This window comes from Vulpes lagopus, chromosome 19 (assembly GCF_018345385.1).
Source record: "Vulpes lagopus strain Blue_001 chromosome 19, ASM1834538v1, whole genome shotgun sequence".
NCBI lineage: Eukaryota > Metazoa > Chordata > Mammalia > Carnivora > Canidae > Vulpes > Vulpes lagopus.
Window position 1 is genome coordinate 12135521 of NC_054842.1, and position 18704 is coordinate 12154224.

At 52.4% G+C, this 18704-nt stretch overlaps 1 protein-coding gene across 2 annotated transcripts in view; it reads right to left on the reverse strand.

The window, feature by feature from the left end:
• The window catches only part of CCDC13 (coiled-coil domain containing 13), a 53586-nt gene that overhangs the window by 11560 nt on the left and 23322 nt on the right, over positions 1–18704 (reverse strand). For both annotated transcript variants that reach the window (XM_041734436.1, XM_041734437.1), the window contains 8 exons: positions 15553–15669; positions 14235–14339; positions 11745–11906; positions 8761–8937; positions 6897–7103; positions 4593–4732; positions 4008–4091; positions 1694–1816 (listed from right to left, as the gene is read on the reverse strand). In XM_041734436.1, coding sequence (XP_041590370.1) covers positions 1694–1816; positions 4008–4091; positions 4593–4732; positions 6897–7103; positions 8761–8937; positions 11745–11906; positions 14235–14339; positions 15553–15669 — 1115 coding nt within the window. The remainder of the gene's footprint in view (positions 1–1693; positions 1817–4007; positions 4092–4592; positions 4733–6896; positions 7104–8760; positions 8938–11744; positions 11907–14234; positions 14340–15552; positions 15670–18704) is intronic.

Below are 18704 nucleotides of genomic sequence, written 5' to 3' on the forward strand. Positions count from 1 at the left end.
GAAAAATCACACACACATGACTCATAGTGAGTGCCTCCTTAAATTTTGTGCCCTGAATAAAGTACCTTTCTTGCCTCATGCTAGTCCCAGCTCTGCATGGGGAGGCCCTGGAAGAGAAACAGTGCACAGAAAGAGAGGCCAGTGAAGGAGAACCCTCTGCCGAGCTCCTAGCTGAACGGGCCACGTGAGTGATGCAGGTGTTGCATGGAATAGAATCCCCTAGGTAACCCGCAGAATGATGAGGAAAAAAAACCCATCATGTTGGAAGCCATGAAGTTTGGAATGGTTTGTAACATAGCAATACATAACTGAGTCACCTTGGTTCACAACCCCCCCCAAAACTCAGGAGCAACTCAAGGAAAATGGGAGAGAAAGCCGTTTGTTTTAAACCGAGTGTGTTTCTTCTATTTGATAGACTAAAGGCTTGTACCATCCATTACATTTCAGTTACAGAAAAAGAATTCATGTTACTTTTCTCCTATTCCTGAATAGGTCTGAAACTCATATGCTCTTCATGTATTACATGGAAAAAAAACCCCCACAATTAAACCTGGTCACTTCTCATTGCTTAGGTAGTAGCCATCCTTTGACCACTTCCCAACAGCCCTCACTCCTTCTTTGGTAATGATACTCTGTTTTTCCCTTTGGCAAACTGCCCCTCCTTCATTCTATGAGCACCTGAGGTACTTCCAATCAAGGTGCCTGCCCTAAGTCCAGGGATGGACACGTGAGCAACCCAGGCCAGCTAGATCTTCTTTCCCAGAATCTGCTGGCATAAGAACTGGAAGCCACTGGGCCTGTGTTGTTCCAATGCCCCAGGAGAGACTGCCCAAGGGTTCCTGCTACTGCATCCAGCCCCCAAGATGCCCAGACCTTCTTGGGCTCCTCTCCTGCCCCACCCCTTAAGGTTCACCAGCACCTTCCCAAATCTGCCTTTCCCTTAACTTAGCCAGAATTGGTTTCTACTGCCTGTCACCAAAGAGCCTTGGCTGTATGCCCTATTAGAGCAGGAACCCAGTGGTGTCCTTTATATTTTTCAGTGTGGAGGTCACATGGTTGGGCCATGTGTTGGCCTGAGTACCTGCAATTGTTGCCAAAAGGGTCACTTGAGGGAGGAACACTGATTTATCTGAATGGAAGTCTGTCAACAACCCCTTGGAGAAAACTATGCCTCCTGATCCATGGCCTTAGGCCACATGCTTCCTCCCCCTCCCCAGAGAAGTCTCAGCTGTCATCTATGAGCAGCAATCTTGCTCTTTGTAATTCAGACATGAGTCTAGCCTTTGTCTTCCCACCAAATCCCCCAATGCCCTGAGTAAGGTGCCATATTCATCAGAGATCTTAATTATTTATGGATTGATCTGACTGCTTTAACTACTCCAGAGAGCCTCTTCCCTGAGACTCCCACCTCATGTCCACCTGCATATAGAAGTCCCATTGAATATGGTAGAACACAGCAAACCACAAGTGTGGCAATAGGGCCCCAAGGCTGTGGAACACCTAGGTGAGCACACAAGTGGTGACTGGGAATACTCTAGACCAACACTGTGGAAGCCAAACTCTCCAGGAAGGTGGACCCAGTCATAGAGGAGACCTGGTCCTTGTCCAAGAATGATGCCCTTGTACCAGGTTGTCCACACCCCCAGCCCACAAAGACTCATGAGAGCATGTCTCCCTGGGTGCCATGTGTTACCGTTTCTGCAGCACAGTGACAAACTCCGTGAGCCGGTCACGCTCCACTTCAGCGGCCTGCCAGAGGGCCTTGAACTCGGTTACCTGTGCCTGCCAGCTTTTTTGTTCTGGGGAGTCTGAGAACCTGGGGACCAGAGTGGGGGCAGAGGGCAGAAGTCACTTGGGTTATCTGAAGACACACTTACCTGTGATGGTGGGGGGTACTGGAAGAACATTCAGGGATTTTCAGAGACAGCCACAGAGAAGGCAGCCAACCCAGTCCTTCCTGGCCCTGCTGGTCCTCCTCCTCTGGCTGCTTCTCAGCCCACCATTCCTGTGCCTGCTGAGGTCTCTAGACCTCACTTAGCTGCATCAGTACCTCTGTCCATCCAGTCCCTGTAGGGGCCTGGAGTTAGGCTGGCTCTTATGGAATTTGGCCCCTAAGGGCCTGGGGTGCCCCAGGAACCCTTTGCCAGGTAGGCTCAGTCTCTGTCTCCTTGCCAGTGTGCCCTGGCCCTCCTGCATCTCCTGGTTTGGCCCTAAGCCCATTGTACTTTCCTGGACTCTTGGCTTTGTATCTTGGTCAGTTTTCTTCAGTGCCAATCTAGCCTGTCACCACTTCCCTTCTTGCCACTGGGCCTGCCTACCAGCCCCTTATCTGTTTGCTGGAGCCCAGACAGAAGGTGAGCTCTGCCCCCCAAGCTCCCCAGGACCCACCTGTGAATCTCAAGGTGCTCTCTGCAGCTGAAACCCTGGTGATCCTGGGATTATTCCCACAGAACACATGGAGACCCGGGCTGGGGCATGCGAGACCAGAGGCTAACTTGTTTTGGGGCCTTGGGCAGGTCTCTTTCCCTCTCTGGGCCCGGGTCCTCCCTCTGAACACTGAGGGGGTTGCTGAGAAGGGCCTGAGGACCTCAGACTCCTCTGTGTTCTGCCTCCTAAGTATACTTTAAGGCATCGCTGCTCAAAGCACAGTCTCTGAGTCAGTGACTACAGATCCAGACCTGCCGAATCCGAACCTGCATCTAACCTGCAGATAACTAGCTGCTCTGTGTGCACTGTGATTCAGAAAGCTCTGATCAACTCACCTCCACAATTTTCTCATGGGGAGCAGGGGAGTAAGGGAGTTGCAGGAGAAAGGGGATTTCCTCCCAGATACCCCATCACAGTTACCACTCCAGCCCCAATAGACACCATCTCTGGAGTAGTTCCTTCCTGTCCTGTCACTGATGAAAGAGGACTGTGCGCTCCATGAGGGTAGAGCCCACACGTGGTTGGGTTCAGTAAGTATTTGTGTAGCGTGCAAGAAGTAAGCTTGAGAACCAGCAGTCTGCACAGCTGAGGAGCACAACTGTTTCTGCTTCCCTGTGGAGGGCAGAGGCTATGGCCACACAAGCCTGGAAGGGATCTTGAGGACCACCTTGTCCCTCTTCCTGCTCCCACTATAGTGACTAAAACCCCAGAGAGACAGAGCCCATCCGCTCTCCCTGTAGCACCAGATCTCCCACTTTTGGAAGTGTGCCATGAGCCCCTGTGGCTTAGAGCAGCCCACTCTCCCTGAGTGCCCTTGGGACCCCCCGGCTCATGGATGGGGCAGCTGCAAGGCTGGCCTTGGCTCACAGTCCCAGTGCTGCCAAATGTCAGGCCAGAACTGTCTCAGGCACTTCTTGGGAAACAGCATCCCAGAGAGGATTGATGCCTAGAGCCATACAGCAAGTCAAACACGGACTAGGGCCACTTAGAGGCCTGGCCCAGAACCTGAGCTGACCAGCCTGAGGGGTGAGGACGGGGGTTGACAGCAGGAGCATGGCTCCAGTGGACAGTGGGCAGGGCTCAGGACAGAGCTCAGAGGCAGGACAAAGCCATCATTTGTCTGTGAGCTGGCAGGGAGAACAAAGAGCCCTTTTAAGCCCTGGGCTTGATTCTAACAACAAAGAGGGGGCCAGAGAGCTGAGGGGGTATCAGTGACTTAAAGTGGGAACCCATAGGACATGAAATTCTGCCCCTAGAGACTGATTCTCAGTGGGGAAGAGAAGGCAAGGGAAGGAGCTGGGCTCCAGGCCCTGGAAGATTCCTTGTGTTAACTCTGTGGTAGCAGGAAGGGCAGAAGACTGCAAGCCAGAGGCCAAAACTCTAGTTCTGAAGCCACTTGTTCTATCACTTTGGATCAGCACTGGGCCTCTCTGATCCTCCATCCATGTCCTTATGTAAAGTTGGAAGAGTCCCTGGACTTGGCCTGGTCTTGGTTCCCCTCCTTTCAATGCGATGGCAATACTGGCTGAGCAATCAGGGATGGGAAGGACTGTGAGGGCCCTGAGGTCCCGAGTTCATACCTGGGTGAGGCCCCATGAGGACTGGGCAGAGAAGGCCACGTGAGAGCAGATTCCACCAGTGTGTGGCCCAGGCTGGTCACGGAGCTGTGTGAGGGCAGAAGAGGCTCATCATCATGGGAAGGCAGGCTGCGGCCTACCTGGGAGGAGAGCAAGGCCAGCAGGGATTCCAGGAATCTGAGAAGGCAGCCAGTGCTGGCCCTCGCAGCACCCCTGGCTGGGCAGTCCTGCTGATTTCCTGCCCTTCTTTCCAGAACTCTTGCATGCTCAAAATGAGACAGAACCGGGAGACATTAGAGCACCGAGCAATCCAACACAGGTCTGTTTGAGAATTCTAGAAGCAGGTGCATTTCAAGGCCAGCTGAGAGAGGATGTACAGGGAGATGTAACCAGACGTCCTGCAGTAATAATATCTGGACCTAACGGGCTCCTTGGTGCAAATGCAGGGCTAGTGGAATATGAGAGGCGCACATACTGGAAGGACAACGCCATAGTCATCTTAAAATTGCATCTGTGGCAGCAGAGGCAGCCTTTCTTTGGAATAATTAATATTCATGTTCTCACCCCTCTATTCCATTTTTTTCTTACCGAGAAGATCCCAGCCTGCCAACGTGATCACCTGCTGAGGCCAGGGACTTGGTCTGGATGGGGTCCTCCAGGAACTTGGTGTAGGCTGAGTGGTCCTCAGTCCCACTGGACCCCTTGTCCATTCCTTTATTCTGATGATACTGCAGGAAACAGACATGGGTTCGATTCTCAGTGCTTTGGCTCAGAGGCCTGCAGAAGGCAGGAGGGGGCCTTGGCTTGAGTCTGGGGCTTTTAGGGGATGTGAAAGAGGCTTCTTTTCAGGAGTGAAAAGCAAGGCCTGTTTGGTGAAGGCACTCCTTGCATGATAATGACATCTAATAATGCCTCTCTTCAGAAAGGGAGCTACGTGGGGCGTGGGGCGGAGCGAGGTGGTGGCTGGGCCAGGAAGCTGTTCTACATTCAGGTCCCAAAGGGAAGTGCATGGCTTTTGATTCAGGGCAGATCAGAGACTGATGTCTTTGAGTGGACCCACCTCTCTGGGCAGCCCCACCCATGCAGGGTGAGTGCCAGGTGTGACCTGAGGCCAGCTGCCCTTGTCAGCTGGAGATACTTAGACTTTCCAGACACCCGGAGCCACAGAGGTTGGCAGGGCCTCAGCAAGGGCCAGCAGTCTTGGTGGGAGGCTGGGCTTACCAGGCCCCCTCCCCTCCTCCCACCTCCTTCTTCTGGATAGCTGGTGAGGCCAGACTGTAGAAGGTGCACTGGAGGACCCCCAGCAGGAGGGCAGGCCATCAGGGGTGGACAGCTGGTGAGCCCTGGACAACCTGGCATGTCCCCCAGCCCCACTCATCCTCAGATGCACACACCAACTGCCTGGTGGGTAATGCCCTGGCTCAATCAGCTGATGATCTCCAAGGTAAGGATCGATTCCCTTTTGTGTGCCTGGAGCTGGGACAGTGATAAGGTGAAAATACTGGAATGTTCCTGTGTGCTCCTTCAGATTTCACTTCCCAGTGGGAAACAGGGCAAGGAGTATGAGGCCATGTCCCCACTCACTGCCATACACACTCTGTCCCCAGACCTTTGTCATAGCCCTGGGCTCCCCATCAGCCTCGGGGACTTCAGCATTCTCCATCACAGCCACTGAGGCCCTGGGCTGCCTGGGCCTCTGGGAATGGATGGCTCTAAGACAGACCACCAACCCCAGTTGACACCAGCCTGAGGCTGGAGCTGAGAGGCTCTTGGGTTCCTGTGTTTTTGACCAGACCATGGATCTCTGGGAATAAAGGGTGGGGTGCTCTGTGACATGCCTTAGGCTATACCAGTCAGCCTGGCTATGAGTCTTCTGTCACTGGGAGACCTGTGTATCTGTCAAGGAATCTTTACCCCAGAGGCCACCCACTCCCCTGCCCTCTGAGCACCACCACCACCACCATGGGAAGGAGCCACAGAGAGCCCACAGTGCCTGACTCCTAGCAGCCGAGGCTGTGCTGGTAAGGCACCTGTCAAGGTTCAACACTTCAGGAGCTCTCTCCTTAGACAAGCATTTATGAGCATTTACTGGCTGCTCAATCCTGCACCAGACAACTAGGCACCACAGTATACGCCCTCTCAGGAGGAATTCGGGGGAGGAAACAGGAAAATGATCACACAGGGTGACAAAAGTTTGGCTTGAGGATGCACAGAGAGTTAGGAGAGTGACTGGGAGAGGCATGTAACACAAATGGGGAGCCCTGGGCTACCTGGAGGAGCTCATGACTTGGTAAGGCCTAAAGGCTGGGGCCACCAGCCAGGCATTGGCAGTGGGGGAGGAAAGGGAAGGCCCCTGCCTCAGGCATGTGCACAAGCCTGGAATGGGGAGAAAGCAGGGCTATATGAGGAGCTAAATGGTGGCCATGTGGCCAGAGTGCAGGGAGCGAGGGGTGGGAAGGGGAGGGTTGGAGAGGAGAGGTAGGAGGGGTAGCCAGAAAAGCTGGTTGTAGTCATGTGGGGGCCTACAAGCTGGATGAAGTGCAACTTCCTTCCCGCCATCCCACTGCCTGGAATGTGAGTACAAAGCCTGGCACTGTAGCTACCATTGTGGATCGTAAAGATGAGGCCCAGAGCTTGGGAGGGTGAGGAGAAGCTGGATGGAGCCTGGACCCTTGAGGACTGAGTAAGGCCAAGGGTGAGTGGGAGCCCCACACAGGTTTTATGCAGAGAAGGGAGACAATCGGAAAAAGAGGAAAAGCATGTGAAAAAGGATGGGAAGCCCGATGCAAGCAGGGGACCAAAGTGGAGCCAGGTGGTTTTTCCGGATGGCAGATGAAATTGTCAGGGCTTGGACATGGTTGCTGGGCCAGACCAGGCCAACGCCTGATTCACCTGCATACTGAGCTGGCCTATCTCCTGCTCCAGCTGCTGCACCTTGGCCTCCCGCTCAGCCACCATGGCCCGCAGCTGGGTGATGAGGCTGCTGCTCCGCTGGGCCTCACTGTTGACACGCTGGTCCAGACGGTGCTGCGACGCCCGGCTCTTCTCCTCCTGCTGACTCAGGCTGCCCAGAATCTCTTGTAGCTGCTTTAGCTGGTCCTGTGGGGCCAGCCAGGAGGGCAGATGACAGACAAGGTTAGCCATGACCCCTGGGCAAGGCAGGACAGGGAAGACTGCCTTCCCTTACCTGCTCCCTGCTCCTGCGGGAGCCAAAAGTGGGATACCACCTGTTCCCTTGAGAAGCAGAAGAACTTTCTTTGCCTCTGGGTGGGGGTGGGGCATACTCAACCAGGCACGTGGGGACCAGGCCCTCTTCCTGTTCTCAACTTCCTTCTCTGAGATTGGGCCAAGAAGGACATAGACGGGACTCCTGAGACTGCAGAAAGCAACTCACATGGTGTCCCCTCAGCCAGCGGGGGAGATATTTGGGGAAAAAGAAACCCTATCTCTCTGCTGGGAGATGGTGGCAGTACCTGGACCACTCACCAGGGATCTCTCAGCACCCAACTGAGGCACCATCCCCTGTAAATGCCCCCAGAAGACTACCAGGTTAGAGGCTTCACTAGTGGGCCAACAGAAAGGGCATGCCAGTGATTTGGAGGGACTGAGGCCCAGAGAGCACAAGGGCAAACTGCTGGCGAATGGCAAGGCTGGGGCTGGTCTGCAGCTTTCATCATGACATCTGCAGTAACAAAAGATGGTGGCACACAGGGACCTCCAAGGACATCCAGGTCCACACCTTGTTTAAAAACTGGGATCAGGGATGCCTGGGTGGCTCAGCGGTTTAGCGCCTGCCTTCAGCCCAAGGCGTGATCCTTGGAGTTCCGGGATCGAGTCCCACATCAGGTTTCCTACATAGAGCCTGCTTCTCCCTCTGCCTGTGTCTCTGCCTCTCTTTGTCTCTCATGAATAAATAAATAAAATCTTAAAAAAAAAAAACAAAACAAAACTGGGAGCTGAGGCTCAGAGAAGGGGTAAAATCGGTCTAGGGTCACCAAGTGAAGTGTCAGCAGAGGCAGGCCTAGAGTTCAGGTCTTCTGTGCTCTGCCTACCACCCATGCCCCCCAGACAAGCTAGGCATGGCCACCCAGGATCTGGGGCACAATTTGGGATTCAGAGACCCTGGGGCATCCCAAGTCCCAGAGAAACAAGGCCAATCTAGGGTCAGGAAAGCAGTGTGGCCTTGCTAATCAAGGAAGGCCTTATAGTCAGACCAACATGGTTTGAACTCAGTTATATGGTTTTGGATGACTTAGCTAACTAATTGGAATCTTAGTTTCCCCATGTGTGAACTGGGATTATAATATATGACCCTAGGGGTTGTCTTGGTGAGTAATCATGAACCACATGCACCCCAAGAGCCAGGTAGGGGCTCTATGCTGTCACATGGACAAAAATTCAAACTGGGCCCTCAGCTGTCCCTTCCATTCATTGATGAAAAAATAACCCAGGGTCCAATCCCATCTCCTTCCCCTGCATCCATTTCTTCCTCTTTTGGGGTCCACAAGTCCAGTGGCTGGTGCCAGGCTGTAACACATCATAGCCAGCACAATATCACACAACATGACTGGTATGTGTGCTTGGGCAGCCTCTGGTTGTTCTCATCCCTGGGGCATGGCTTTGGGGCTGGCACCCCTGGGGCTGCTTCTGGATTATGCAGGTGGCATCTGGGGTAAGTGAGAGCTCACTGCGGCTGGGGCTGGGTCATGGGCTTCTGGGCAGGGTGGGGGCTCAGGTTTGAGGGACCAGGCCATACCATGAGGGCATCGATGAGCTCATCATCATGCCTGCCCTTCTCTGCCAGCGTCCCCATCTGACTCCTGAGGGTCTTCACTTCACTCGACAGCACCTTATTCCGGGACTTCACACCCTCAAACTTCTTTTTCAGTTCTTCAAGCTCTCTCTGGAGGCCATCTCGCTCACCAACAAGTTTCTGTAATCCAGAAGTATAGTTGTGGGCAATGGGGCTGAATGGGACTTTGACTACATCTGGTCTCTGGCTCCTACTCAGAGGTGAGGCCCAGTGACAAGAGAGGACTTGCTGAAGGCCCGAGAGCAAGGCAGCAGAGCTGGGGCCCCAGAGCCTAGCCCTCACCTCTGAGGGTTGTCAGGTGGGCCCATAGACTCCTGCCCCCTGCCCTTGCATGCAACTGATGTCACTGATAGATGACAGCACTCTTCCATCAGCCTGAGGACACAGGCATCCAGGCAGCTGCCCTTGCTCTGCCAGGGTCAGACATGAGAGGAACCACACTTGCCAACTGTGGGTGTGTCCTCCAGAAAGGATGGCTGTCCCCACCTTTCAATCCTGGCCTGAGCTGGGGAAAGAGAAAAGCCATGCTTTCATGAGCAGCACTGAGTCTAGGTTCAAACTGAAGTGGCTCATCCTACCAAGAGCCAGAATGAGAGGGAGGTGCCCGTTGCATCACCTCACTTCCTCCATGTATGTCCAGCACATCAGCCTAGACTGTACCTCACTTGGGTCAGCTACAAACTAGCAACTCAAGTGCTGTGCATGCCTTTGGAGTCTCTCTTATTCCTCCCTCCCTCCCTCCCTCTCTCCCTCCCTCCCTTCCTTCTCAAATATTTCCTGAGGGCCTACTATGTGCTTAAAATTGTTGTAGATGCTGGGGATACAGCAGAGAACAAAATAGAGTTTCTGTCCCCAAGGAGCTAACATCCTAGCTGGGGAGACAGATGTTAAATAGTGACAAGTGCTTACTGGAAAGTGGGGAAGGGAATGGGTAGGAGGGACAATGGCATGGTCAGGGAAGTCCTCTCTAAAAGGTGACATCTGAGAAGAGAACTAAAGGAAGTGAGGGTATGAGGAAAGGCCCTGGGGTAGAGCATGTGTGGCTAGAGCCCAGTGGGAGAGGGGGCAGGTCAGGGGCAAGGTCAGAGGGGGCAGAGTCCAGATTAGGTAAACCATCAGGAACCAAGATTGAGACACTGAGGAGGGTTTTGGGCAATAGGTTACATAATCTGCTTTGGTCTTGAGGGTTAATTATCATTGGAAAAGTATTTTCAGATCCTCGTGGAAGTGAATTACAGAAATGAAAAATTGTTGGTGATGAATTTAGAAGACCACCAATCTCTGCAGGTAGGCAGCCATTATTTACCTGTTGCTCTGCTGTCTACACACTCTAGGCTCTAGAAGGCTCCTGGCAGAGGACGTGCACACAGGGAATATCTTCTTTCTACTCACATTGTGGCTTACAATAGGTTCAATGACTGTAACATTCTATTCTGTGTGAACATGTAAGCCTGAGCTGGGTGCACCACACACCCAACATTTTCAAATCTCAGCTCCCCATCTCCCTTGAATTCCCCTCCCTGTGTCCCCTATGCACCCACTACATTCACTGGAAGTCCTTCAAAATCCCTCTGTATCTCCCCTTTCCATCTTCCATCTTGTCACTGAGCCCTGTAAAGTCAACCCTCAAATGTTGCAGGTGTCCAGCCTTCGGCTATAGTCCTACTGCCTTGGCTCAGGTTCTTGGTCATGTCTCAAATGGATTACTGCCTCTGCCTTCCATGCCTCCTCTGACCTAGCCCCCCATACCTGACCATGTGACCTTTCCAACATACACAGCAGTCCAAACCCTTTGGTGGTTCTCGACTTCCTTCAAGATTAAAGCCCAACCCCCTAGCTGGCCTTGCCCACCTCTCCAGTCCTACTGTTCTCTCCTCACACCTGATGATCTAGGATGCTGGGGGTGCAATGGAGCAATGGTCACAACGTTCCTAGCACAGGGTCTAGTCTTGAGTAGACGCTCGCAAATGCAAGTCTCTTGATGACAAGGTAAGGCCTCACCGTTAAGAGGCCCATTGCCAGGGCCACTGAGGTAGGCTGTTCAGCCTGCCAGCACTCTGTCCTGTTCTGCTTCTTCCTCTACTTTCTTTGAGAAAACCCTGCTCCTCACTCTCACGCCAACTTCTGAGAGGCTGACTCACCTCCCAGACCTAGGGGTTAGGATCTGAAGCCTGGCCAATCACAGCAGCCTGTATCAGTGACTGGCTATAGTGACTGGCTCAGGGATGCATCCATGACCTATGCTAGCCAGGTGACACTTAGTTCTGGGACTTCGTTGGAATTACCTGGAAAGAGAAGCCCTTTGTTTGTCTGTAGTACCAGAAGCTGGAACTACCAGGAGTCTCCACTTGAGAGGGTGAAGTCAGGTCCAGAAAACGTGGCATTAAGTAAGACCAAGTCCCCAGATCCTTGGATCCATCTGTGCCTAAAGCTAGGCTGCTTCTATACTGTTCATCTACAATGTGCCAACCAGTTCTGTTTGTCACATAAGCCCGGTAGAGTCCAGCTCCTGCCACTCCCGGCACTGCCAGTGAGAAGCAGTCCATGGTGCTAGTGTTAGCCCGTCCGCCTTCCAGCAGCCTAGAGCTCTCTTCCATTGAGCCCTGTCTAACACTGTTACTGGCCATCACTCTGGGCTGTGACTTTCTCCTCTCCTTCTACGTGACCATTTCAGGTCCAGCCTCTCCAGAACAGCCAGGATGGGGCCACCAGAAGCTCATGAAATGGGCTGAGGACCCAGTCAGGAAGTTCAAGCTGGATTAACAGGACATAAGGAACATGCACCGATGTGACCCCAAACCCCATGTTCCCTGCCTCTAAGGGGTGGCTTGGAGCTCATGACCACAAGGGCTTTGAGGCCCTGCAGAGGTGGTCATGATCTCCTAGTCCCACATACCGAACTGACCTCTTCCCTGGACATGCATTACCTCCCAGCCCTCCTGTTTTTCTCTTTCTAGGCTGCGGATCCTCAGCAGGTTTTTCTCCTGTGCTGAGAGCTTCCTTGGGTCTGGATAGGCAGATGGCTCATCACCAGACATTCCCGTAGACTGGCTCCGGGTCTGTCCCAACTGCTTCTCAAGTTCACGAACCTGAGGGTGATAAAGTTCGTCATTCCACAGTGGGTCTGCACTCATAGACTCAACTGCTCAGAGGCTGTCCTAAGGTACAATGGGAAGCCCCACTAGACAGAGGACACTGTACTTCCAGATGAACACAGAAGCCCCATATGAGGGGCACTGAGGTGGGGAAAGAACCTGGGGTGGCATCTGGAGCAAAACAGGGGAGGACACAAGGGAGGTTTAGTCTGAGAATGAGAAAGATCACGCCATCCCTTATCAGCTATTTGAGACCAAGAAGCAGACGTGTGACTCCAGGAACCTGGGAGGGAAAGGATGGAGGACCTCAGTACAAGGAAGAACTCTCTAACCCAAGACTGGGTGCATTCCTGGGGAGACTGTGGGTTCCTGGCCACTTGCGGGAGATGCTGCAGAGGGAGGGTGGGGTTTAAAAGCTGAAAGATCAGCTCAGAGCCTCACTAGCTGTGTGACTATGCACAGCTCACCTAACTGCTCGGGTCCCTTACCTATGAAATGGGCCTAAGGGTCCACCCTGCATAATGTTATAAGGATTCAGTATCCTGAACTTGTTTAAGTCTGGGAACTCCCAAGATGCTTCTTGAGATGACAAATCTTGGGGCCCACTCCAGACCAACAAGTCAGAGCTCCAGGGGAAGGACTGGGAATCTGCATTTTAAACAAGTGCTATGGGTGCTTTCTAGGATTAGGCAACTTTGAGGTGAAGGCCTCAGCACACAGTCTAGCACTCATAGGCTCTCGGCAAGTGGCAGGTAGATGTCACCCCACAGAACGATGGCTTTATTGCACTGGGGTTGATGTGAATAACTCTTAGGGTCCTTCTAAATTTTTTTTAAATTTATTTATGATAGTCACAGAGAGAGGAGAGAGAGAGAGAGAGAGAGAGACATAGGCAGAGGGAGAAGCAGGCTCCATGCACCGGGAGCCCGATGTGGGATTCGATCCCGGGTCTCCAGGATCGCGCCCTGGGCCAAAGGCAGGCGCCAAACCGCTGCGCCACCCAGGGATCCCTCTTAGGGTCCTTCTAACATGGGTTTCCGTGTTGATACTACATAAATGATGGAACACAGCTAGGTAAACCTGTGCCGGGGCAAAATTCACCAGGATCCCCAGTAAAGGCCCGCAGCACGGCTCTGAAGGCACATGTCAGCGCCCCCGTGTGGCATGCTATGGTAATTCCATTTAAGCATCAGCACGTATAGTGTGAAACTTTTAAACATTTATCTGTGCATCTTAACAACAACTAATGTGTGGTGTGCTTATTATGGCCGGGCATTGGGCTGGGTGCTTTACAAATGTTATTTCATTTAACTCACAACACTCTTTTTTGCAAGTGAGCAGACTGAGGGGCAGAGGGATGAAGTGATTTGCCCAAGGTCATCGAACCTATAGACTAGTGACCGAGGCCAGACTCAAACTGGGGTCTCTTGAACCCCAAGGCCACACATTGGTCATAAATCACAGTGTTTTGGACACTGTCCCCCCTTCGTGTTGGCCTCAAGGATCCTATAAGATGCCCTGGGATAAAAACCACCCAGGAACTGTGAACTTGGAAGTCCCTGGGGATGAAGGCCATGTACTTGCCCAAGAGGGAAAGTCACTCACCTACTCTTGTGCTTCTTGGTTTGAAGGTGAAAGAGGAAAATAACCACCACAGTTAACCTTTGTGCAGTGTTCCCTTCACGCAAGGCACCATGTTGGCCATTTTACACCTATTGACTCATTCAGTCTTCCCATCAACACTGTGGGGTAGCTCCTGTTGTTCTCCATGGTATAAGGAGAAGAAAACCGAGGCCCAGAGAGGTGAAGGAACTTGCCCACGGTTGTACAGCTGGCAAGTCGAGAGCTGGGATCCAAATTCAAGCAGCCTGGCTCTGGAGACTCAGCTCATAGCCTCTAGAGAGTGCTCCAAAATATTTAGAACATAAAGAGGGGGACAAGGCTAAGTCTTTAGTGGGTAATTAAAACTTTCAAAAGTCTACAAAGCCATCTGGACAAAACTGGAAAAAGCCGGCAAGTACACCAGTCACGCAAATTTACATGAACTAGGGGAAAAAATATGCCTAGAGTAAAATAAATCAAAGGTTTTGGCATTTGTTAAGCGCCAGTGCCTGGCACATGGTAAGTGTTATATAAATCCTTGTTCATCAAATAACAAATTAAAATCAGGTTGGTGGGGGAAAATATAAAACAACAGCCCTGCAAGTATGCTCTGCTGGGCCTGAAGGCCTTTCTAAGGTCCTACATGTACAATGTGAACTGATATGTGCCTTTCTGGTGCATTTCAAGCCCTCTGTTCTGGGCCAGAAGAATTTCACTCACCTTGCTTTGCAAAACGAGAATTTGTTGAGCCCTCCCCCTCCAGGTCCCTGGGGAAGACAGGAGCTGTTGGACATTCACATCTTCCCCGACCTCGCTGGTCAAAACCTGGAAAGGACAAGGCCTTTGGTGAAGACAGGCGAGAGAGCCCCACGAGAGCTCTAAAACTGCCATGTACTCAGAAGCAACACTGGCTGCGTGGGGCTCCCAGAGGGCCTAGGCCCTGCTTACACACTTTTCTCCTGCCTCAAAGGCCAGCTGACCATGCTCTCAGAGCAGCCATCCCTGGGAAAGTAGTGATTCTCTTGTCCTTAGTATTTCTTGGTCATGTTGACCGCAGATAAGGAATTGCCAACAATGTTTAGATGGGGTCACCTGCTCTTGACATATTCTGGGATGAGTGAACCACAAAGTTGACCAAAATCTGTTTCCTCAATTTGCTCACCTATCACTTAGAAATGAGATCATTCTAGATGGCTACAGGAAATACATTGCCACAGGGACTCGACCTCTGTGAAAAGCCACTGATGAGGGGCCATGTCTGAGTACAGCAAGAAAGAGGACCATCAAATGCCAGCTGGGGATATTTGGTTTCAGCAAGGCCCAACATTGTGGCTGCTGAACGGTGGGGTGCAGACCCTAACTCAAGGCTTTGAGGTGGAAACAGAACTCTCCAGCTGGTGCCCCCAAGCCCCTCTGAAGCCTGTCATGGGAACCAATCTAGTGCACCAAGTCTCTGGTGCTTGTTTCCACAATAGAATACTGTTTTGGAAATCTTGGCTAGTCTGAGTGGTTCCAGCAGGGAAGACAAATGCCAGAGAATTCACTATGTAAATAAAAATAAATAATGAAGCAGCTGGGCCTGTGTCCCAAGTCTGAGAATTTTCCTTTGAAAGGGGTCTTTAATACACAAACAACCTATTCATTTTCTAATATTACAGACAGCAGAGGGCAGGAGGCAAGTCTTGGCAGGCTTCCAAGTCCAAGGTGGCTTATTAAGGAGAGACCTGGGATCTACTAGGGTACATGTAGCACAAGGAAAGTCCACAGAACTCTCCCTGGGTAGGTGGTACTGTCTCTTCTGTCCAGGGTGAGAAGGGTACCACTAGGGCCTACAGGCAGCCGAGAACCCTAATCACCAATGGTCTGCATGAAGGGTGGACAGAAGGAAGTTACTGGATGTGGAGCCTGACCCAGAGCAAGTAGCATGATGCTCATGGGGCCAAGCCCTTGCCAAGTCCCTGAATGGAACCCATTGTTCTGGCCATGCTCTTCCCAATCCCAGCCAGTCAAGAACATCTGACCCCTGGCTCTGGAATACCTTCTGGGCCATCCGGAGCTCCTGCTTCACTGTCTGGATCTGGTTGCGGAGGTCACTCATCTTCAGGTTTGTGGCTGCCAGCCTGTCCTGCAACACCTTCACCTCTGGGGTCTCTGGCTAGTTGGGCAGGGTGAGAGGAGAGAGTAGTCACTTGTTGCCTAAAGAGTAACAATAATCACAGGCTCCGTTCAACCAGGTCTGTGCTGGGCATCATGCTAGGTGCTCCATGAGGGGCAACTCATTTAATCTTCATGAACCTCTGTGAGGTGCATCCTGTTGTCAGCCCCTTCTAGATGCAAAGCAGAGGTTGGCAGAAGGGGCGCATCCCCTTGGCTGGGGGGACCTGGTTGGAAAAGCTGGAGCAGGGACATGAATCTGGCAGCCCACCTCTGGGAGCTGAACCTTTCACTCAGAGTATCGCACATCCATGGATGCAGGTGGTGGCCACAAAGGGGGAACCCCTGGAGGGAAGCCTGTGGGATCCACAGCTCCCAGACACTTCCAAAGTGTGGGCACTCTCTGCTGAACTCCAGAGACTGGCATTGCAGCTAAACTGTCCCCACTCAGAATAAAGAGAGGACTAGTTCCATCACAGAAGGCAACCCTCGCTTGGCAAGAGGATCACAACCATCCTAACTTGAGGCCTCCTTCTCCTGAAACCCATCAGCTTGGGCCCTGAGCTCCTTTTCCTGGCAATGAAATCACTAAACAGAAATAAGGACCCTGTTTCATTGCCAAATGTTCCATTTCTGTGGCTTGAAGAACTGTAGCAATCATGAAAACTGCCTGCTGGAACTCATAGAAATATCTTTTTTTTTTTTAATAAGGTTTGATTTAAACTACGTGGATGTAAATTTTTCTCAAATGTGCCACCCATTTCTGTCTTTGGTAGAAGTTTCTGAGACTCACAGAAGTTTGGCCTTAAAGGGATTTCCACAGTCAGCCCATGGGATCCCCTTCCATAAGAAAATAAGGCCCAGAGAGGGGAAGTAACTAGCCTTGGGGCAAGCAGCCTGTTGGGGGTGACATGAGTTGGATTAGAAGAAGCCCAGTCCTTCCCCAGCGCTGATTTTCCCCCTTGAGGCTATTTCCGGCACCCAGGCATCACGAGTGGGCTGATCGGGAAGCGGACACACAGTCCAAGAAGTCTGACCTCATCCGGTTTCCTCCCTATGGAATGGGTATACAAGCACTTCCCTGTCCTGCTTCTTCACAGCACCACCATGAGGCTAAACAGAATAACCAATGTGAACAGAGTATACACTGGGAACTTACATAAAACACAGATGTATCTTTTTTAAAATTTGTGTATGTGTGCAAGTGTACGTGTGTGTGTGCGTGTGCGTCCTTCCCCCCAGTCTGGCTGCTTGCCATTCCTTCTCACTGCTGTTGGATGCCCGTCCTGCCCCTGCTAAGGTGCTGCTTTGCATCTGCCCAAGGCTGGCAAGCAATACCCCTGCCTGTCATATCTTTGATGCCATGGGCCCACTGGCCCTGACAGGTGGTGCAGGAGGTGTGTTTATGAGCATCCCATGGGATGGGCTCACAGCTGTGAGCCTGCTCAAAGCATGGGAAGGGCAGACATCTTGGACCCGGATCTAGAACCCAGGCAATGACTCCCCTCTCCAAGCCTGGTTCCTCATCTGTAAAATAGGATTGTATTAACACCAGTGCCTGCGGCAGGGGGTTGCCGTATGAGTTGAGAGGAGATGTGTATGAAGAACTCTGTCTGGGGCAGATTCTGACAGAGGATAGTGCTGGGGTGCCTAGCCTGGCTGGGGTGAGGTGCTGCTGGGGTGAGCAGCTGGCAAAGGGTGCTGAGGCCTAGCTAGTGTCCTGGTGAGGGCTGGGCCCATGTGCATGGCAGCCTTCTCCCCTTTGCTCAGCCAAGCCCCCAGTCCTCTCCTCCTGGACAGCTGGGCCAACTCTATGTCGTTGCCATCTCAGAGCTGCTTCTGCCTGGAGCAAAATTCCACAGGCTTTGTGGGAGACCTGAGCATGGGCCTAATCCTCTCATTCCCTGTGCTATTTTCTTTGAGGGAATAACTGACATGCAGTCCAAGGGGAACAGACAATGCCAATGCTGCTCATGACATAGCCTCTGGGAGCCCCACACCGACCATGCCAAATGGAGACAGGGCATTCAGGTCCACTCTGGAATGTGCTTTGGCACATGGGGGCCGGAATGTGATCGCAGTGGCAGTGATCGCAGGCCTCTGAAATGTGGTTTAGGCTTGGGCTACCCTGAACCGCATAGTGAGGGGGCACGTTGCTTTTGTCCTTTCTCTGATCAGAAGGTGCCCTGGAAAACACAGGGTACTGCTGAACTGAGGCTGACAGCCTGTCACCCACTCTTCCATCAGAAGCCTACTGGGCTCCCTGCAGCCACCGAGCAGAGCTGAGTGCTCCAGCTCCAGCTGCTGGTCAAGGCCTCCCTCCGTGGGTGACTCAGCCTCCTCTGGCTTACATTCCCCTTTCCCTCTTGTGGGAGGCTGGGCTGCAGCCAAACATTGCCCAGCCAACAGCCAGCGAGGAAACAGAATACTTAGTGCTCACCGGCCTCTCCACCATGCTTATACTGCTCCTGCTGGAGGGCCCTTCCCCATCTTCCTTCTGCAGCAGGAGGAACCCCTCCTTCAGCCCATGTCCCAGCTGCCTCACATGGAGGGTGTGTTCCCCCTGTGAACTCTGAGGGCCTGGGGCTCTTTCTGAAGGCCCTGTCCCTTTCCTCCCTTCAGCATGGCTACCCATCCCCTCTTGGGCTCCCCTTTGTACAGAGGACCTGTCTTTGATTCCTTAGGTCACAGGGCTCAGAAAATCCTGTCAGTCTCCCATCAATAGCAGCCTAGTCAGGGACATGGAAATGTTCTGTGTTGTAGATAAACCAGGAGCAGCTGAGCCAGGAAAAGTCCTTTAGGACAGCCCCTGCCAAGGGCAGAGCCCCTCTCTTGCCTCCCTAGCAAGGAGACAGGTTTACACTAGACTAACATTCAGCCCGGTGAGTTCCCTTCCTGGAACCTAAGGGCCTGTCGCTGTAGACTGAAGGCTGAATCCTCCTCAACATGGGCATGAGGTGGCTTGATGCTGAGTGGTAGGCAAAAAGGAGGTGGAGCTAGAAAAGGAGCACTGACGAGGTAGTCCTAAGGCTTGAC